At 38.6% G+C, this 22859-nt stretch overlaps 2 protein-coding genes and 1 long non-coding RNA gene across 6 annotated transcripts; 2 read left to right on the forward strand and 1 right to left on the reverse strand.

The window, feature by feature from the left end:
* The first annotated feature begins 7429 nt into the window (after window positions 1–7429).
* On the forward strand, window positions 7430–12234 carry LOC111209953. Its single transcript, XR_002661333.2, has 3 exons — window positions 7430–8807; window positions 8893–9012; window positions 9106–12234. It is a non-coding gene; the product is annotated as an uncharacterized LOC111209953 (long non-coding RNA).
* A 1006-nt stretch (window positions 12235–13240) lies between these two features.
* LOC106415384 (poly(A)-specific ribonuclease PARN) lies at window positions 13241–15938 on the forward strand. Of its 4 annotated transcripts, none has more exons than XM_013856075.3 (6): window positions 13241–13652; window positions 13745–13848; window positions 13933–14225; window positions 14314–14421; window positions 14634–15031; window positions 15106–15938. In XM_013856075.3, the coding sequence occupies exons 1-6, from the start codon at window positions 13276–13278 to the stop codon at window positions 15833–15835; spliced, it is 2010 nt and encodes a 669-aa protein (XP_013711529.1). In that variant the 5' UTR covers window positions 13241–13275; the 3' UTR covers window positions 15836–15938. The 4 variants fall into 4 exon arrangements, with proteins under 4 accessions (XP_013711529.1, XP_022555537.1, XP_022555535.1 ...); XM_022699816.2 differs by having other exon boundaries at window positions 13419–13656; window positions 14624–15031; XM_022699814.2 differs by having other exon boundaries at window positions 13419–13656.
* A 38-nt stretch (window positions 15939–15976) lies between these two features.
* On the reverse strand, window positions 15977–18303 carry LOC106415385 (cysteine synthase 2). Its single transcript, XM_013856076.3, has 6 exons — window positions 17988–18303; window positions 17823–17897; window positions 17535–17678; window positions 17059–17451; window positions 16737–16972; window positions 15977–16664 (listed from the first exon to the last, which is right to left on the reverse strand). The coding sequence occupies exons 1-6, from the start codon at window positions 18231–18233 to the stop codon at window positions 16442–16444; spliced, it is 1317 nt and encodes a 438-aa protein (XP_013711530.1). The 5' UTR covers window positions 18234–18303; the 3' UTR covers window positions 15977–16441.
* Between the last annotated feature and the right edge of the window lie 4556 nt (window positions 18304–22859).

Consider the following 22859-nt stretch of genomic DNA (forward strand, 5'->3'; position numbering starts at 1 on the left):
GGCCATCCCACACGTCCGTGGTGAGCTCAGCGGGTTTGCCACGCTCATACCCCTTCACGATCCAGTCACCCTTCCAGTTGGAGACCGTGTCCAACAAGCGAACTTTCGCTTTCGCGTTAAACTTCTTCCTCACCCTCTCAGTGATCCCCAAAGCCCAATTATATTTTTGCTGTTGGAAAAAATAAATTAACAATTAGTTTTTTAGAAAGTATATATATAAATCATGAAAAAATTAAAAAATATATAATTAATTAATAGAAACTTACAGCGTAAATTTTGAACCACGTCTTTCTGACGTAGTGAGGCGTCTTACTCCAGTTTGGATGTGCCATGGAGAAGTAACCCTTGATCGTGTCGGTTACGTCCGATGCAAGACATCCGTCAACCCCCCACCTGGAAAATACAAATTTAAAATATAAATTATTTTTTAATGTTATAAAAGATATTTAAACGAATTAAAAAAATTAATGCAACATACCACAACGTTCCGTCCGGTCGGTCTGGGTCGATGACTGGTAAACCTTCTCTGCCTGGCAGACTGAGAATGTCCTCTACCGTGTACTGCGAGTAAGGAGCACTCGGAGGCACCATCAGATCAGGATGAATATCAGCGACCATCGGAGGTGCCATCGGAGGAGGCACAGGAGGAGGCATCGGAGGAGGCACATGAGGAGCCGATGGTGCACTAGAAGAAGTAGACCCAGAGACTCTCTGAGTGTACTGAGTCTCGGGGACAGTCTCCTGGCCCGAAGAACTGGGAGCGGAAGAAGAGGCCGGGTCTAAACGACTACCCGGCTCACCGAAGATCTCTCTGTAATGGGCAGTAAGTCTTCCTTTTCGAACCTGGAAAAAAAAATGAAATTTTAAAATTAACATCAACAATATATTTTCCAACATTATCCACCTAATCAACACTAAATAACATAAAATCCGCAAACCTATCTAAATTCCCTATACTAACCACCTAATATATCCTAAACTAACCAAATTAGAGAGGAATCAGAGAGGCTTACCATTGCTACGAAATGGAGAGGAAGTAGAGAGGAAGTAGAGAGGAAAGAAAGAGTGAGCGGTCGGGTGTATATATAAGATTACATATCGTCGCAAATTCGTCGTAAATTTACGACGAAATAGCGAGCAGTTACAAAGGCCCGTGTTTTTTTTTACGAGGAAATGGCGAGGAATCACAAAGGCCCGTGTTTTTCTTTACGTGTACTTTACGACGATTTTGCTTACGTGGAATTAACGTGATTTATGTTTAAATCTTTTTACGTGGTCTTTACGACGATTTCATCCTACGTGGAATTAACGAGGGTTATGTTTAAATCCCTAGAACCCCAAACCCGAAACCCGAAACCCCAAACCCCAAACCCCAACCCCAAACCCCAAACCCGAACCCCCCAAACCCGAAACCCCAACCCCAACCCCGAAACCCGAAACCCCAAACCCGAAACCCCAAACCCGAAACCCGAAACCCGAAACCCGAAATCCCAAAACCCGAAACCCGAAATCCCAAACCCCATATTCCTTATTTTCTACTTCATATATTCCAAACCCCCATCTTTAATTTTCTACTTCATATATTCCAAACCCGAAACCCGAAACCCGAAACCCCAAACCCGAAACCCGAAACCCCAACCCCGAAACCCAAAACCCGAAACCCCAAACCCGAAACCCGAAACTCGAAACCCGAAACCCGAAACCCCAACCCCGAAACCCGAAACCCCAAACCCTGAACCCGAAACCCCAAACCCAAAACCCCAAACCCGAAACCCGAAACCCAAATCCCCATCTTTAATTTTCTACTTCATATATTCCAACCCCCATCTTTAATTTTCTACTTCATATATCCCTAGAACCCCAAACCCGAAACCTGAAACCCGAAACCCCAAACCCCAAACCCGAAACCTGAAACCCGAAACCCGAAACCCCAAACCCCATATTCCTTATTTTCTACTTCATATATTCCAAACCCCCATCTTTAATTTTCTACTTCATATATTCCAAACCCCATATTTAATTTTAGGTTTCGTCGTTATTTCCTCGTTGTCTTACGTGGACTTTACGACGATTTTATGCTACGTGGACTTTACGACGATTTCATCCTGCGTGAACTTTACGACGATTTCATCCTGCGTGGACTTTACGACGTTTTCATCCTACGTGGACTTTACGACGATTTCATCCTGCGTGGACTTTACGACGATTTGTGCTTACGTGGAATTAACGAGTGTTATGTTTAAATCCCTAGAATCAGAAACCCGAAACCCGAAACCCCAACCCCCAAACCCCATACCCTAAACCCGAAACCCCAAACCCGAAACCCGAAACCCCAACCCCGAAACCCGAAACCCGAAACCCCAAACCCGAAACCCTAAACCCGAAACCCGAAACCCCAAACCCGAAACCCCAAACCCCATATTCCTTATTTTCTACTTCATATATTCCAAACCCCCATCTTTAATTTTCTACTTCATATATTCCAAACCCCAAACCCGAAACCCCAAACCCGAAACCCGAAACCTGAAACCCCAAACCCCATATTCCTTATTTTCTACTTCATATATTCCAACCCCCATCTTTAATTTTCTACTTCATATATTCCAAACCCCCATCTTTAATTTTCTACTTCATATATCCCTAGAACCCCAAACACGAAACCTGAAACCCGAAACCCCAAACCCCAAACCCGAAACCTGAAACCCGAAACCCCAAACCCCATATTCCTTATTTTCTACTTCATATATTCCAAACCCCCATCTTTAATTTTCTACTTCATATATTCCAAACCCCATATTTAATTTTAGGTTTCGTCGTTATTTCCTCGTTGTCTTACGTGGACTTTACGACGATTTCATCCTGCGTGGACTTTACGACGATTTCATCCTACGTGGACTTTACGACGATTTCATCCTGCGTGGACTTTACGACGATTTCATCCTGCGTGGACTTTACGACGATTTGTGCTTACGTGGAATTAACGAGTGTTATGTTTAAATCCCTAGAATCAGAAACCCGAAACCCGAAACCCGACCCGAACCCCAACCCCCAAACCCCATACCCTAAACCCGAAACCCCAAACCCGAAACCCGAAACCCCAAACCCGAAACCCCAAACCCAAAACCCGAAACCCGAAACCCAAACCCCCATCTTTAATTTTCTACTTCATATATTCCAAACCCCCATCTTTAATTTTCTACTTCATATATCCCTAGAACCCCAAACCCCGAAACCCGAAAGCCCAAACCCGAAACCCAAAACCCAAAACCCGAAACCAAAAACCCGAAACCCCATATTCCTTATTTTCTACTTCATATATTCCAAACTCCATCTTTATTTCCATTCCAAACCACAATATCCCACATTTGCTTATTCATAAAACAAACTCCCAGCATTACCTTATTCATAAAACAAACCCCACATTATCTTATTCATAAAACAAACTCCCTCATCTTATTCATAAAACAAATACATCAATCGGATACATCGACATTCTCGTCATCACTAGAAACATCATCATTTTCATTAAACTCGTCTTCAACAGCTTCGTCTGTGGCATCATCGGTAAGATCTTCGTACTCGTGATTATGCGGATCAATGAGAAGGATGTCATCAATTTCTTGTTCAGGTTCCTCGACTTCATTTATCTGTTCTTCTTGCAATGGTGGTTCTTCTCCACTGATGATTCGTCCTCGAGGTGTAACTTTGATCACTGCTAACCAATTTATACCTGAATCTCTCATCCGAGGGTATGGAAGGAAGCTAACTTGGTCTGCTTGTGAAGCTAAGATGAAAGGCTCGAATTTGTTGTACCTTCGTCCACCGTTGACATCAACTACACCGAATTTGTTAGACCGAACACCTCTGTTGACGACGGGGTCGAACCATTCACATTTGAAGAGGACGCATTTCAGCTTCAGTATCCCTGGAAATTCGACTTCAATAATCTCCGTCAAGATCCCGTAGAAATCTGTTTCCCCTTTCACACATATTCCATAGTTACTGGTCGCCCGCTGTCTACCATAGTCATATGTATGAAAAGTATAGCCTCGTGTGAAATACATCTGTGATGTGGTGACCTTTACAAGTGGAGATTGAATTACTTCGTGTAACCACTTAGGATAATCTGCATCGTCGTCGTCATAATCAACCTGCAAAAATAAAGAGAATGTTAATGAAATACAGATAATGTATGAAAAAAAAGTTTTAGTTAGTACCTGATTCCGCAACCACTTAATGAAGTGTTGATCTTTCCTTTTGTCTACGTCACTTGTGGATATACCAGGAAATGTTTCTTCGACTTGAGAAACAAATAGGCTGTAAAATCACATTTTATAGGAATGAATCTCTCGCAATTATACAATTAATTATACTTATATGTGTTTCGAAGTGTCAATATATGTTACCTTTCAAAATAACGCATCAATGGATCTTCGCAATTGAGTAGAATATAGGTGTGTGCACTATGAGCGTCTTCTTCACTCGACCACCAAACCTCTTTACACTTCCCACCGAGTCGCCCAATCTGGCTAAAGATGTCTGGAACACCAGCAACTGCATATGTTGGCGCAACACCACCATCATCATATCTTCTTGGAGCTCTTCTCCGTGTACGTACTTTTGACGCAAAGTAGTACGATGTGAAGTGAGAAACTTCTTCCGTCAAACTTCCAGCAATTATAGAACCTTCAACTTTGGCGAGGTTCTTTGCTTTTCCCTTCAAATATTTCATGGCTCGCTCATACTGATACATCCATCCGTAATGTACAGGTCCACGAAGCAATGCCTCATATGGGAGGTGGACAGCTAGATGCTCCATGACGTCAAAAAATCCGGGAGGAAATATCTTCTCCAAGTTGCACAATAAGATGGGAATGTTCTCCTGAAGCTGTTCCACAACTTCTTCTTTAAGAGTGCGTGTGCTCAGATCCCTGAAAAATGCTCCAATGCCTTTTATATTCAAAAAAAAATTAAACACATTGTTAGTCATATATTATTTTGTAAATTATTGTGATATAATACACTACGTACCTGCAAGTGCTTCATGTACGTTTGTTGGAAGTAGCTCCGCAAATGCAAAGGGCAGTAGTCGTTGCATAAATACATGACAATCATGACTCTTCATCCCGGAGAACTTTTGACCCTTTTCAACACATCTAGAGAGATTCGAAACATACCCATCGGGGAACTTCACTTCTGATGCCACCCAGTTGAACAACACCGACTTTTTTTCTGAAGATAATCTGAATATCGGAACGGGAACTTGTCCATTGCTTTTAATATGTAACTCGCTTCTTGAGCAAATATCCGGCAAGTCCAACCTCGATTTTATGTTGTCTTTTGTCTTCCCTGGGACATTCAATATTGTATTCATGATGTTCTCAAAGAAATTCTTCTCTATATGCATCACATCGAGGTTGTGGCGCAGAAGAAGATCCTTCCAATATGGCAACTCCCAAAATATACTCTTCTTGTGCCAGTTGTGATGAACACCGTAAGAATCTGGCATATTACGAGGGACATGCCAATTACCACCCCAACGAACTGTTTCGTTAGCTCCGTAGTAGTCGATTTGCGCTTCAATTTGTTCTCCAGTTAGATATGGAGGAGGAGTGTCTCTCACAACCCTTTTGTGCCTAAACAAATTCTTGTTTCTTCGGTAAGGATGGCCAATGGGAAGAAATCGACGGTGACAATCAAACCAACTTGTCTTCCTACCATTCTTCAGTTGAAACGCATCTGTCGTTCCATTACAATATGGACAAGCTAATCTCCCATGTGTAGTCCATCCAGACAACATCCCATAGGCAGGGAAATCACTTATGGTCCACAAAAGCATCGCTCGCATCGTAAAATTCGTCTTCGTTGAACAGTCATACGTCCTCACCCCTGTTGACCACAAATCCTTCAACTCTTTTATCAGTGGTTGTAGGAAAACATCCAGGGACCTTTTTGGATGGTTCGGACCAGGTATTAATATGGTCAAGAATAGTAACTCCCGTTGCATGCACATCTCCGGTGGCAGGTTGTATGGAGTAAGAAAGACTGGCCACAATGAATATTGTCTCCCTGACATTCCGAACGGACTAAATCCATCTGTGCATAATCCGAGATACACATTCCGGATATTGCTAGCGAAATCTGGATGTACTTTGTTGAAATGTTTCCAGGCTCTTGCATCTGATGGATGAGTCATCTCACCATCCGTCTGAGTATGCTCGGCATGCCATCTCATCTTTCCAGCAGTCTGCTCTGATTGATACAATCTTTTCAATCTGTCTGTAATTGGTAGGTACCACATCCTTTGGTATGGTACCCTATTACGTCCCCGTCCTTGCGGCTTGAATCGTGGCTTCTTGCAGAATCGACATTCTTCTAGCTTCTCATCATCTCCCCAATAGATCATGCAGTTGTCGATGCAAACATCTATCATCTCAGAAGGCAACCCAAGACTATAAACCAGTTTCTGAATCTCATAATAAGAATCAGCAGACACATTGTCTTCCGGCAAATACTCTTTAAACAAGTCCGCCCATTCGTTCATGCAACTTTCAGGTAGATTGTGATCAGTTTTAATATTCATCATTCTAGCAGCTAACGACAATTTAGAGAGACCTTCTCTACAACCACTGTAAAGTGGTTGATTCGCCGCGTTTAACATTTCGTAAAACTTTTTTGCATCTATATTAGGTTCTTCATCTCCATCATGAGCTACGAATGCATCAGCTACCATATCATGAACCCTATCATAATCTACCATCTCCTCTTGCTGGTAACTATGTTCATTATGCAAATGATGATCAACCGGTTCTTTTTCCTGAAAATTGCTATTACTACTACTAGCTTCATTCTGATCATAATTAAAACCTTCTCCATGTTGAAACCAGATATAGTAATTTGCCGTGAAACCTCTATTTATTAAATGCTTCCAAACATTTTCACGGTTTGCCAGTTTCGAATTGTTGCATTTCCGACAAGGACAGAACATCTTACCACTTTCTTGGGCGAGCGGTGTTGAATCTGCTTGATGCATAAATGTCTCCAGACCCGCAAGGTATTCTTTCGTCACTCTCCCGTTAGCATCTCTATGCATATACATCCACTTCCGCAACTCGTAAATATTCCGGAGCCAGCCATTTTTTTTTCTTTCACGTTTTTTTGTTGTTGGTGTGTTTAAAATGATGTTTAAACATCCATATTTATAGGAAAATTCGAATCTGGTAGTTGTAATTTTGCTATGAATTTACGACGAAAATTAATTAGGTGGGCAAAAAAAACGTGTAACACCTATAAAGTTGGTGGATTCAAAAATTTCCTCGCTAAATACACGTAAACTATTCCCTCGTAAATACCACGCAAAGTTTACATCGTATTTACGAGGAAATAGTTTTTCCTCGTAAAATACTCGTAAAGTTACATCCACTTTACGACGAAACAGTTTTGTCGTTACGTTACGAGGAAATAACGATGACTTTAGTTTTTCACGTAAATTCGTCGTAAACTCGACGCAAATTTACGAGGATTATTTTTCCTCGTTAATTTTCGTCGTTAAGCATGTGTTTTCTTGTAGTGAATGGATACGAGCTCACGAGGTATCAACTCATTATAGCCTTCTAGGAAGGCGTTGATTTGAGGCCGAATAGCATTTACTCCTTTGTTTCATTATAAGTGTTGTTTTAGGTTTCAGCACACAGATTAAGAAAATAATTAATTTTGTACATCTTATACAATAAAGTTGGATTGTCTCTCTCCTCCTGCGTCCACGTCATCAAGGAAGGAGGGACGTTTGCCGACACGGGTTTATTAATGTACTTGGCCCAGACACACCCTTCTCCTTCTCCGCCGGTCTTCATTTTATCAGATCCGTAGATTAGCAACGACGATCTCCTTGCTCTTCTGTAACGTTTTCTTCTTCATTCAATCCTGATCATAACGTATTGCTATTAACTCTCTCCTTCAGACCCTCCCACTATGTCGATCTTAAATATCCTCTCCCGATTTCATGGCAAATTCCTAAATTGTTATACTATAAATACATATGAAGACTCTTCCAAATCACAAAGCTTCACCATCTTATTTCTTTGTATATAAACAACAGAGTTTGGATTGTTTTCTCAAAGAAATTTATAGGTACGATTCTGAGTATGGAGCATTTGATATATGAATATATGATGTCTCTCTCTCTCTCTCTCTCTCTCTCTCTCTCTCTCTCTCTCTCTCTCTCTCTCTCTCTCTCTCTCTCTCTCTCTCTCTCTCTCTCTCTCTCTCTCTCTCTTTTCATTTCGATTATTGTTACTGCTTTGATATTCCTTTGTTTTGTTTGAAGCACTGTCATATGATTATTGATATTCCTTTGTTTTGCATCTCTGGTTCTTTTTTTTTCTCTGGTTTTGTTTTGGAAGTGATATGATTATTGACTTACGTTTTGGATTGTCAGGCTTTTCACAATCGTAAAATGCACTGGCTGAGTTTGCATGGGTTGCAAGGCAAAAAAGCAAGTTGTAGCAGGAATGATGCATCATCTGACCCCGGAGTGAAGCCATGGTTGACCTTCAAAGAGTTGCAGGAATTCAAGCCCCTACCATTATTCTTTCCAATCTTGGCTGCAAAAAAAAGGTATGACTACAAATGTTACGTTATGTACTCAAGAAATAGATTAATCTTAAGAAATACTTTAATGATGAAGATTTGGTTTTATGGATCAGATGGCCATGACACTGGATACAGGGAAGTGCAATACGTTTCTTGATCATGTCAAGACCATCTAACAAAGATCTAACTCACTGTTCACTTATGAACTTCAGGAGGTTGTGCATAGTACCTTAGAACATTTGTAATGCCTCTCTCTTTAGTGTTGGCTCAACTTATAAAGTGTATTCTGTTCGTTTGCAGGCCCGTCAAAGCCACAAGAGAATTGGAGTGATACGCAAAGATACTACAACGGATAATCAACAAATAGTGGGCCTCTCTTATCCCAAATGCAGCTGTAGAAACTGTGTTACAACTTACAAGGTATCATTACAAAAGCTTCTTACATGTAGTTTCATCTTGAGATCTGACAATCATTAGTTAGGAAATGATTAGTGTCTTTTTGTTGTCTTGCAGATTTGGCATGGGTTCAAGAGATCGATGATTGAGACCATTAAAAAGGAGAAACATTATCTGTCTTATGTTAGAAGAAAACAGACACAAACCCTCTCAAAGCCAAGTCCCCTCCCCCCATGCATGTTCGTATTTTTTTTTTTTGTTTTCAAAGGAGAAAAAACACTATTGACTTCCATTTTTGTGTATATCAAATGGCAATTTGGCAAGAGACGTAATAATATTATTATCTAATATTTTGGCTAAACGTTTCCTTAGTAGTCCTAATATTGTAAGGATGTTCAAAAGAAACAAAACTTAGAAACTAAAAAAAAAAATCATAGTCCTCGATAAAACAAGATGAAAACAGTGTTTCACAAAACACAACACATCTTTATAAAATACACAAATGTCCTCACACAGCGTGTTATTTCTCAACCAGAATCATCAACGGTCGTTATGAATAAAAACATCAATAGTTTCTTAACAGATAAAGGGCGCATTTGCATAACCATCATGGCAATACAAATCTGGCTGCTGAGTAAATATTTTGGCTAAACGTTTCCTTAGTAGTCCTAATATTGTAAAGATGTTCAAAAGAAACAAAACTTAGAAACTAAAAAAAAAAATCATAGTCCTCGATAAAACAAGATGAAAACAGTGTTTCACAAAACACAACACATCTTTATAAAATACACAAATGTCCTCAAACAGCGTGTTATTTCTCAACCAGAATCATCAACGGTCGTTATGAATAAAAACATCAATAGTTTCTTAACAGATAAAGGGCGCATTTGCATAACCATCATGGCAATACAAATCTGGCTGCTGAGTAAATATTTTGGCTAAACGTTTCCTTAGTAGTCCTAATATTGTAAGGATGTTCAAAAGAAACAAAACTTAGAAACTAAAAAAAAAAATCATAGTCCTCGATAAAACAAGATGAAAACAGTGTTTCACAAAACACAACACATCTTTATAAAATACACAAATGTCCTCAAACAGCGTGTTATTTCTCAACCAGAATCATCAACGGTCGTTATGAATAAAAACATCAATAGTTTCTTAACAGATAAAGGACGCATTTGCATAACCATCATGGCAATACAAATCTGGCTGCTGAGTAAATATTTTGGCTAAACATTTCCTTAGTAGTCCTAATATTGTAAGGATGTTCAAAAGAAACAAAACTTAGAAACTAAAAAAAAAAATCATAGTCCTCGATAAAACAAGATGAAAACAGTGTTTCACAAAACACAACACATCTTTATAAAATACACAAATGTCCTCAAACAGCGTGTTATTTCTCAACCAGAATCATCAACGGTCGTTATGAATAAAAACATCAATAGTTTCTTAACAGATAAAGGGCGCATTTGCATAACCATCATGGCAATACAAATCTGGCTGCTGAGTAAACCCTTTCTTCTTCTTCAATGCCTTCCTTGCCCTTGTCATCATTTCTCTGTTCGGCAGGGAGAAAAGTTTAGAGCTTAAAATATTTGGTATCGTGCGGTTTTGATATTCTTACGTTTTGGGATTAAATATCCGGGGAGCTCTTTTCCAAATCTTAGCTTTTACCACTCATATTAGTTAGTGACAAACACTCGAGTTGCTATGACTTTGTGGTAATTATTTTCTACCTAAATCTTGACCTAACTTCAGTTTGGTCTTTCATATTTTTTATCCGTATGCTTATAAGTTATAACCTTATAGAAAGGTTGGTGATATATCTTTTTTACTTCGAGATCAGTATATATTTTTCTTTTGTATTTCTTATATAGTGTTCTAAATTTATTAATCCTCTAATAAGCAAAAAAAACGGTGGTTATCATACATAAACTAAACGATGATTTGATGTAATAATAAGAATCGTGTATTAGAAACTTTAAATGGGAAATTTTCTAGATTCAAGTGCATTATAGTTTTCAAATGAACCATTTAAAAATCCATATCAAATTTTTCATTGAGTTTCTAGAAATTTACATTATCTTACTATCACATTTCTTATAAAATTTGTAATTTTAAATGATAAACTCATGCGTACCCTTTTTCAAAAAAAAAAACTATTGTGTATCCCTAAAAATACCCTAACGGGATATACCGACAATGCAAAGTATATGCAGCTCTTTCGCGTCAAATTATGCATAAAAATAATTCATGGGTCCAGTGGAAGTTGCATTACGAATGATGTTCATTATTAATAAAAATTTATACTCTGAAACTTAGATAAAAATACAAAAAAATTGTGATAAGTATTTATAGGTTACATTTGGCTCAGGAGTTTTCGGTCTTAAAGTTTGGAAAATAATAAATTATTTAGCACAAAAAGAAATAATGAGAATTATAAAACTAAAACTTTACGACAACATTTTTAGGCATATATTATTTATTAAACATTCTATATTTAACATTTAATATATAAAAAAATTAAAAAAAAAACATAATTAATATGTACAAAAGATGAATTGAAGATAAAGAATGGTTCCATTAAATAAAAATAAATTAAAAATAAATTATAACAGTTAAATAATAGAATATCGGAGAACATGTTACTAACAAATAAAAACTAAAACACATAACAATCATCAAACTTAAAACTAAACATATACAATATTCCCGCCCGAAGGGCGGGCAAACCACTAGTTTCCTATAAAAAAACACTATTACCTATACACCTAACCATATTTCAACCAATAGAAAAATAAATTTTGCATAAAATTAATAAATTTTGCATTGAAAATCGAAAACGACACTTATTTTGTAACGAAAAAATTTTCTAAAACGATTTAACGGAGGGAGTATAAGTATGTGTCCGGCCACAAGGTCAACAACATATTCATGTTTTGTTCCTCTGTTACCCTTTCTTCCTCCAAGTTTTAGCTCATAGTCCGTCACCTTTTTCAGTAAAAAAAAAAAATTAATTCAATAAGATTTTGAATCTATTATCACACACCTCTGTCTTTTCGTAAATAATGTGTGTTTTCCTCATCTGTGTCCATGCTAAATGTGAGGTCGAGTATGTCGCTCACATCATTCTGAATGACAAGCAAAAAGGGATTAAAGATATTAACTTGAGCTATTAACCTCCTATATTATATTTGCGAAGTGATTTTGTCAGATGTCCTTTCTACAATCAATTTCACAGAACAAATATGACATGACTACTAAAATTGATGACATGTCTTATACCTTAATATGACATGGACAATTGCATTTAATGTTAATATATATTTTTGGTAAATTTTTTAAAAAATGGTAATAACTCATATATTACATTTAATGTCAATTTATATTTTTGGAATTTTTTTAAGAATATGGAAATAACTCATAAATCATCATTAAAATAAATATATTCAAATATGGCATTATAAATTTCGAAATATAATTTAATTATATATTTTTAAATTATAAATTTTTATTACTAAAATTTTCAAAAATGTATACAATTTTTTTAGAAAATGATAAAAATTTAATCGTAAAATCATTATTTTCTTATATATCTACAAATTTTATAAATATTGTTTAATTTTAATTTTTGGTAATTATGCAACTTTTATAAATTTATTTAATATATTTAATTAAAATAAATAGATATAAAAATCTATCTAAGATTATAATTTCAAATATATACATGCATATTTTTAAATATAATTTTTATGTTTAATTAAATCAAATTTATATTAAAATATTGATACGAAAAAAGAAAATTTACAATATTAATAAAATTTTATTTTAAAATATAATTTATATTTATCTGTTAAAAAATATTTTAAATTTTTTTACTGCACAGGAAGACACCTAGTAGATAACAAAAAAGAGAGTAAAATTTCTTGTGATCTGTTAGCAGGAAATGGTAGGGTAGTAAATGATATATCAAAAAGAGATGATCATCTCAAGGAAAGGAAATCAATGAATGTGCAAATATATGCAATATCATCTCAAGATCAAGTCCTGAAGAAACATATATTAACAAGGAACTGAGCAGGGGAAAGTTGTTTGATAATAATAACAGGAAAAACCAATCGCGCCGTTTCAAGCCATGTAAAGAGAAATGGTTACCGTTTTGATTTACTGTGCAATTTCGATACTCGAAAGGTTGAATGTGGGCAAACGGCACCGTTTTATCGTCTATCCTAGCAAAAAAAAACCTAAAAAAGGGGAGCAAACTGCCATTTTCTCGGTTAAAAAAAAATGCGGCGGCACAAGCGATGGCCCTTGAGACCCCTCGGCAGTGCTTTGATTCGTTCACGCTTCTTCTGCTTGTCCTCGGCGGCGGAGATAGCCACAACTCCGACGACGGAGGCTTTCCCGTTGAAACACGTGACGAGATCGAACTTCGAAAGAACGCTTAATGACCTGCGTACGCATGTGAAGGCAGCTGATTTCGTGGCGATAGACCTCGAGATGACTGGCGTGACGAGCGCTCCGTGGCGAGACTCGTTGGAGTTTGACCGCTACGACGTCAGATACCTCAAAGTGAAAGACTCGGCCGAGAAATTCGCAGTCGTTCAGTTCGGAGTCTGTCCCTTCCGATGGGATTCTCACACTCACTCATTCGTCTCTCACCCGTTAGTTAGTCTCTCTCTCTCTCTCTCTCTCCAGGTGTCTAGTGTTCATTTCTGTATGTAACTTCATTACATTGGGTTGGTTTATGGCGCAGGCACAACTTCTTCATATTTCCTCGCCAAGAGTTTCTCTGCCAGACCACATCCATTGACTTCCTTGCTAAGTATCAATTTGATTTCAACACCTGCATCCATGAAGGTGCCTTGCCTTCTTTCTCCTAGGGATTCTCACATATACTCTCTTACTCTGCCTCGAATTCTCACATTATTTGAGTAATCCCAGGAATCTCTTATTTGTCCAGACGACAAGAGGATGATGCAATCAAAATGCTATACGACGAGGAAGGTCTGGTTGAAGCAGATGATTTCAAGTTGGTGCGATTGGCTCATGTTCTTTTTGCTGAAAGGATGAAGAATAAGCTTAATGAGTGGCGGTCTGATCTCTTACACTGTCGGAATGCATCTTCTGAGTCTCCGGGGAGCTCAACTCAGAGTACTGAAACTGTGTTCTATCACATGCGTCCGGCTCTTAGTCTCAAGGGTTTCACTTCTCATCAGCTCAGAGTTATTAGATTGGTAATGCCTTTTTGTTCTCAGATTAATTTATCTTCACACTACTGTTATTTTATTTATATACTTTGGCTCTGGATTTGGCTTTTTACAGGTTTTAGGAAAGCATTTTAGAGATCTTGTCTACATACATGCGAATGATAAAAGTTCACAAGACTTTGTTGTGTACACTGATTCACAATCCGACAAGGCAAATCTCTTGGTAATATATACCATTTACACTTTTGCTGCAAAGATTTGTTACCATTTAGATACATATGTCCTTGGATCTTTACTGATGACAGTGATGGAGTGAATTCATTTGATGATAGATTGATAGCAAAGTTCAAGCTCGAGATATTATCTAGCAGTCACTGATTCTTCTGCTTAAAAGCTTACTTTGATCTCATATTATTATTGTTAAGTATTTTACAGAAGGAGGCAAAGGATGAACGAAAGGGAGTGGCGGAAAGAAAAATACAATCTGCAATCGGGTTCCGTCAAGTGATTGATCTGCTTTCTTCGGAGAAGAAGTTGATCGTCGGCCACAATTCTATCCTGGATATTGCACATGTATACAGCAAATTTGTGGGACCTCTTCCTTCCACAGCTGAGGAATTCGTGGCCTCCATTAGGGACCACTTTCCTTACATTGTTGACACCAAAATACTCGTAAACGTGAATCCAATGTTGCATCAGAGGATGAAGAAGTCCAGTACATCACTATCCTCTGCCTTCTCCTCCTTATGTCCACAAGTCGAGCTTCCTTCTCGAGGCTCTGACTCCTTCCTTCAGCAGCGTGTCAAGATTGACGTCCAAGTAGATAACGTTAGGTTTGTGTTCCTCTTCTATTCTTAGCATGGACGTTTCTATTGCATTCTGGCTAAACTTATTTCCTCTGTTTCAGGTGTTCTAAGTGGAATGCAGGAGGCAAACACGAAGCTGGCTATGATGCTTTCATGACAGGTTGCATCTTCGCACAGGCGTGTAGTCATCTAGGCTTCGACTTCAACCATCCATCAGTGAACATTGCCCAGGACGAGAAACTTGAAAAGTACATTAACCGTCTTTATCTAAGCTGGGCAAGAGGAGATATCATCGACCTTCGAGCAAGCCATAGTAATGCCGAGAACTGGCGAGTCTCAAAGTTTAAATACGAGAAGATAGTCCTCATCTGGAACTTCCCACGAAAACTCAAGGCTAGAGAGATCAAAGAATGCATCTGCAAAGCCTTTGGTTCGACTTCCGTCACTTCTGTCTACCACTTGGACGACACTGCTGTTTTCGTCTTGTTCAAGAACTCAGAACTCGTTTCAGAGTTCCTTAAGATCAAGGAGCAGCTGGAGTCAGACGATGGTCCTGTCACGGTAATTCACCCTCTCTCCAAGATCCTTGAAGGAGGGAAGACTGGCGCTGCAGACTACGAAGCCTACAAAGAGATTTGCAGCTCACATATCTCAAAGGTCCTATTCTCTGACCAAGCTGAAACAGTTGGTGTCAAATCAAGAACACGACCCGACCCAAAAGGGGAGGCAAGCCCTGAGACTGAGAGAAGAGAGAAGACTGATAAAGCATCGGATTTGATCGATGCTTTTTTGGCAAATAGAGTTAAAGTCGAAGCTGCTGGGATTAACTAACCACATTCCATTTCTTATCAAAGGCAGCGTCTTTTTTCGAAAGAAATTTTGTCAACTCAACATGAAAGTCATATATATAGTTTGATTCCAAATGTTTGTTTTATATTTTGGGCAGTTATAACTTATTAAAAAACAAACACATGAATGCAATAATTTGTGGATAGATCACGTAGTATTGTCAATACTGATCTCGACAAATAGATCGCATGGAGTCATCAGACCTTACACAACAGGACTCTCTATATCATGACCTTTCCAATCGAATGCATTTGAACAAAAACAAGATTCCAATGAGTACAAAGACAGGTTTATGATAACATGTTGTCCTGTATCTGGTAAGGGAGCCCATTACGTCATATATGACTTGTGGACAATATAGAAGACGTGTGTAAGATGTAGTAGTTATGGGAGTCTCAGAGGTCAGACACATGCATTGTTGCTTTGACTTTCTTCCGTTGAATCCAGACATAGCTTTGTCTATAAATGTAGAGTCCTTCGTAGAGCTACAAAGAATATGTTACCCTGGTGCCAACGAAATCACAGCAAGGTTTCAACAATGCTGGCTTGATGAATCTGAAACCTATCTTAATGTTAAAAGATGTCATTTCACTTGATGCCGAGGAACTCTAATCCGACTGCGGTTGGAGTCAACCCGTACAGAGCCAAGTACTGAGGGTCATGAAACTTGCTTAGATGTCTCATCCCGCTCTCGCAAAGAATGGTGACAATTGTGTGACCAGGACCAAGGGCTTGAGCCACCCTCACTGCCCCAACACAGTTCATGGCCGAGGAGCTTCCAACAAAGAGCCCATCTTTCTTCAGAAGAAACCTGGAAACATAATTTAAGAACCTTTACTAAACCCAGTTTTTTTTCAAAACATATATGAAGTATGAACGTTACCTCGACATCTCAACGGCTTCTTTATCAGTACCACGGAAACCGCCGTCAATTTTTGCCATGAGGAAATTCTGAGTAAGCCTATTGATCCCAATCCCTTCTGTTATTGTATCAAATGGGTTTTTCAGACGACGTCCCTCAGCTTCCTCTCTTGTGTACATCACTCCCCTTGTTACTTTGTTGTACAGACCAGACCCAGGAGGATCTATCAGGAAGCATTTAACCTTTTCATTCTTTTCCTGTTCAAAGAACAACAACTTTATGAACCTATTTTCTTTTGTTTGTTTATAACATATCATTCATGCAGCTGTGATTAAGTACATACCTGAAGGAACCTTGAAACGCCAGCTAAAGTACCGCCTGTTCCCGCGGCAGCCACAAAGGCATCGATGTTACCATGAGTCTGTTGCCATATCTCAGGGCCAGTACCTTCATAATGAGCCCTATAATTTGCCAAGTTTTCAAATTGATCTGCAAAGAAGCCACCTGTAACTGACTCCGAGGATAAGGAAGGCTCTTTCTCTTCCTCAGCTGTGCAACCATTAGTTTTTCCCTGGTGTGCGATATTGATTCCGCTGGCTAGTCTTCTCTTTGATGATGCTAAGTCATTTGCTTCGTCAGCACGTCGCCTAGCAATGTTGACAAAGTGATCTTTGTGAGTAATAGACACTGGCCTCACCCTCTCAACGGTAGCTCCAAGGGCTTCAATTATTTGAGACTAAAACCAAGTCAAAAACGATACAAAAGTAAGTATATATGTATAAAGGCACAGAAGAGAGAGAGTGAGTATGATCATGAAACCTTTTCAATAGCAGCATCATCAGGTATAACAACATGACACTGACACCCATAAGCCGGAGCAACTGTGGCAAGGCTAATGGCAGTACTCCCAGCACTACCTTCAGTTACGATTCCGCCCGGAAATAGCTTACCAGATTCCAAAGCCTAAACAACAAAAAAAAAAAAAAAAAAAAACCATGTTCTTAGAAAGTCGAAGTTCTTGGACCAGCTTCTTAACCATTGCAACCAAGCTGATGATTTCAATCACCGACATTACTAATAGATGAAACCTCAAGAGAGTATACATACCTCTTCAATGATTTTGACGGCAACTCTGTCTTTAACGCTACCTCCTGGATTCAAAAACTCGCACTTGCCAAGAATCTGAACATAACAAAATAGAATCAAAGTTAATGTCTTTTTTTTTTTCTTCTACTCATAAATGCTAATTAGTAAAGAAAATCGAGAAAAAACCTCACACCCAGTAGCCTCGGAGAGGCTATTGATACGAATGAGAGGAGTATTGCCAATGGCATCTACGAGTCCGTTTCTCGTACTCAGCTTCTCTTTCTTCGTCTTCGTCTTCGTCTTCTTCTTCTTCTTAGAGGAGGAGCAAGATTCTAACTTATCCGAGAATCGGAAGAAGCCCAAGTAGCAGTAAGAAAGCATCACCATCGTCGCCGCTGCGACAACAGCGCCCGTTATCTTAAGAGGCGCCATTGAAGCAGATTTTTTTCAAAGCTTTCTCGCCGTGTTTGTATATGTTATATTAGGTCGTCGGCGAAGCTAGCTAACAAACACTTTTTCTCTCCGTTTTTATTTTTAACCCCTAATTCCTCATTTAATTACAGCCACAGAACAAATGTTTTCAAACGATCAGATATATCCTTTTCAAACATTGTAGTAATTTTTAAAGATCAAGATAATTTCCCTTTTAATATCCCTTACCCTTAGTACATTTGTTGTTAACGATCTAAATATACACTAATTAAATTGTTTTATGTACACTTTAAAAGTTTTTGTTTATTCAAATTGATGTGAAAAATAAAAATGGGTGGCATGGACAAAAATATCGGAGCTGAGATAAACCGACATCCAAACAGTGAATAAATGAATGTATAATTTCTTGTTTCCAAAAAGACCTTTTCTCCGATCAATTTCAAAACCCCAGCCATGAAAGAGGAGGGTTCGGAGAAATCGAAAATGGCTTCTTCTTCTTCTTCTTTTATTGCTCTCTGATCCCGCCTTGTGCTGAGAGGGTTACTTGAGCTTATTATGTATATATCATCATGTATAGATTGGTTCAATTGAGTCTGTACAGTTTGGTATAGTTAGTCTCCGGTTAAGGCTTCTGGTTAGTCACATTGAGCCTGTATATAAACCAGCACACTTGTACATTTCATAATTAATGTGAATGAGTTTATTTACTGATATGGTATTAGAGCGAAGATAAGCTCGTTCTCTAACAACCTCATCATCGTCTTCCTCCGTTCATCACTCTTTCACCGTCATCCTCATCGGATTTCTCACCAGAATCCTCATTTCACCATCATCTTTCCTCCGTCTTGCTTCTCATCTCAGTTTTCTTGTGCAATTTCGGCCTCTTCTCGCGATTTCTCGTCGTCGTTCAGCTGATTTTGATTTCAATGGGGAAATGGAATTGCAAGTCGAAATATCGTCGTTCTTCGCCGGATCTACCGGAATATGATTCTCCGATGCCACACGACATGCCTTCTGGCTCGAGTCCGTCGCATCTTGCATCTGGAGCTCCAGATCGTGTCGATTCAGCTTGATCCATCTCTGTTACCTTCGTCGATCGTTTTGAGGTATCAAACTCTCCTGTAACATTCATTCGCTGTATCATCTTCATAACTCCGATCATCCAGGCCTTACTTTAGTTACGGATCTGCTTGATGGTAGCAATTACGGTGTTTGGATTATAGCTATGACTACTAGTCTAGAAGCTAAGAACAAGATAGGTTTTGTGGATGGATCAATCATTAAACATCCCGATGATGATCCTTATTTTAAGATATGGAATCGTGTGAATAGTATGATCAAATCATGGCTGTTGAATAGTGTGACGAAGCAACTCTACACAAGCATTCTCTACTTCAAAAATGCTAGTGACATTTGGAAGGATCTTCATACAAGGTTTCACAAATCAAACCTTCCAAGACTCTACAAGCTTCGTCACCAACTCCATTCATTTCGTCAAGGCAGCTTGGATCTTTCTACATATCATACGAAGACTCAGTCCCTATGGGAGGAACTCTCAAACATTCAGATTACCAATCAAACAGTTGAAGATCTCCTAGTTGAAAGAGAGACAAACCGCATCATCGACTTTCTCATGGAACTTAATGATAACTACGAGAATATCAGGAGTCGCATATTGATGAAAAAAGTTCTTCCGTCTTTCTCTGAGGTCCACAATTTGTTGGATCAAGAAGACAGACAGAAAGAAGCTCGATCTCAGAGTTCATCTGACTTGACCACTGCAACTTTTCAAGTCTCTCACGACACTGGTCAAGGATATTCAAAAGCACCTCTGAACTCTCCTGCTGGTCAGTATGCTGGTTATCAAAGAAAGGATCGGCCATATTGTACATTTTTCCATCGACCAGGTCATGTGATTGACAAATGTTACAAGAAACATGGATATCTAAATAACATGAAGCCGAATCAACGTTCTGACAAATTTGTGGCTTCTGTTTCTGCTAATTTTGCGATCTCCGATTCTTCACCAGCTACTGAATTGGTCTCTGAGGATCTTTCTCCTGTTCAGATTCAACAACTTGTTTCCTTCCTTAGCAGCAAACTTCAGACTCCTAGCGTTCATCCCACACCAGCAGTTCACTCAGTTTCAGCTTCCATACCTTCTTCTTCCACCGTTTGCCCAATTTCCAGTAATTTTCGTCCCTCTATCTTTTGTTCTTTCACCGGAATTGATAGGCCTTATGTCTACTCGTCAAGTGATAACATTCATGTTCTTAATGCTTGGGTTATAAACTCGGGAGCAACTAAGTATATTTCCCATCAAAAATCCTCCTTCATTTCCTTTAAATCTTTACCTCATACTACTGTTTCTCTTCCAAACGGAGTTCTGGTTAGCATTGTTGGAATAGGTGATATCGAGTTGGGTAGCAATCTAATTCTCTCAAATTTCCCCTATATTCCTCAATTTAAGTTCAATCTCTTAAGTGTTAGCTGTCTCACGAAACAACTTCATTGTCGAGTTTAGTTTGATGATGTTTCTTGTGGTATTCAGGATCGTACACATGAATTAATGATTGGAATGGGTAGGGAAGTCGCAAACCTTTATTTTCTGGATATAGATTCTATTTCTTCACAAGGTACTTTACCTTCTCTTGTTGTTGCTTATTTTTCAAATCTTGAAATTTGGCACAAATGTTTGGGTCAACGTTTGGGTCATCCCTCTTTGTCAAAATTGAAAACTATGCAATCTTTCTTAGGTTTGTCAAAAAATGATAATAAACTTGATTCTCATTGTAAAGTGTGTCATCTTTCAAAACATAAACATCTTCCCTTTACATCTCATCCAACCACAAGTCCAAATCCTTTTGATCTTGTCCACATTGATACATGGGGTCCATTATTTGTTCCAACTTATGACGAGTTTAGATATTTCCTCACTATAGTTGATGACTGTTCTAGAGCTACTTGGGTATATCTACGTAAGGCCAAATCAGATGTTTTAGAAGTCTTCCCTGCCTTTCTTGCTATGGTTGAAACTCAGTTTGATAGGAAAGTCAAAGGAGTTAGGTCTGACAATGCACCAGAACTCAATTTCACTTCTCTTTTCGCTTCCAAGGGCATTGTTCACTTCCTCTCTTGTCCTGAAACACCTCAGAAAAACTCGGGTGGTGGAACGCAAACACCTACATCTTTTAAACGTTGCCCGTGCTCTCCTTTTTCTGTCTCATATTCCTCTTTCTCATTGGGGTGACTGTGTTCTCACAGCAGTTCATCTTATTAACCGTCTCCCTGCTCATGTTTTAAATGATAAAAGTTCTTTCAAAGTTTTAACTGGCAAAATCCCTGATTATAATCAACTAAAAACTTTCGGTTGCCTTTGTTATGCTTCAACTTCTCCCAAGAGCATACATAAATTTGATCCCCGAGATAGAGCTTGTGTCTTTCTAGGTTATCATAATGGTATTAAAGGATACAAGCTTCTTAATCTTGAAAACAATTCAATCCATGTTTCAAGACACGTGATATTTCATGAAGAGCTCTTTCCTTTTGCTGGAACGGATCTAAATTCTGAATCTCAATCTTTTTTTCCTGATCAGTTTCCACAAGTTCCTGTGAAACATTCTGTTCCGGTCAATGAGCCTTCGTCTCATTCACCTTCTATAGAGGTTTTATCTTCTGTAGAACCTCTAAACGATGTCCCTGAACCTTCTGTTCAAACATCTCACAGGAAACAAAAACAGCATGCTTATCTCAAAGACTACTATTGTCATTCAATAGGGTCTTCAACCATTCACGAAATCTCATCTTCTCTCTCGTATGATAAAGTCTCTCCTCTTTACCTTTTCTTTTTAGTAGCCATTGACAAAGTTAAAGAACCCCAAACCTATGCTGAAGCGAAGAAACTGCTGGTTTGGGATGATCCAATGGATGACAAAATTGAGGCTCTTGAAGGGCCGGGTACTTGGACTATCTATACTTTACCTCATGATAAGATACCTATTGGCTGCAGATTGGTCTTTAAAGTCAAGTTTAATGCTGATGGGTCTATTGAGAGGTATAAAGCTCGCCTGGTAGCTAAAGGTTACACACAACAAGAAGGGGTCGATTATCATGATACTTTCTCCCCGGTTGTGAAACTCACTACGATTAAGCTCTTACTTGCCATTGCTGCTATTCGTGGGTATTCTCTTCATCAGTTAGACATCTCTAATGCATTCCTCAATGGTGATCTCGATGAAGTGATTTACATGAAGCTTCCTCCAGGGTACTCTACCAAAAAGGGGGACACTTTGCCACTCAATGCAGTGTGTAAACTTCAAAAATCCATGTATGGCCTTAAACAAGCATCTAGGCAGTGGTTTCTCAAGTTTTCCACTACTGTTACAGGTCTGGATTTTATTCAGATCATACTTGCTTCCTCAAGTTATCAGATTCTCTCTTCTTGTGTGTCATCGTTTACGTCGATTATATCTTCATTGTGAGCAACTCTGATTCCGAAGTTGATCTTCTTAAAACTCAGTTGAAGTCTTGCTTCAAGCTACGTGACCTTGGACCAATGAAGTACTTTCTTGGTTTGAAAATTGCTTGGTCTGCTGAAGGTATTCATATTTGCCAACGAAAATATGC

The sequence above is a fragment of the Brassica napus genome, chromosome C6, assembly GCF_020379485.1.
Source record: "Brassica napus cultivar Da-Ae chromosome C6, Da-Ae, whole genome shotgun sequence".
Classification (NCBI taxonomy): Eukaryota; Viridiplantae; Streptophyta; class Magnoliopsida; order Brassicales; family Brassicaceae; genus Brassica; species Brassica napus.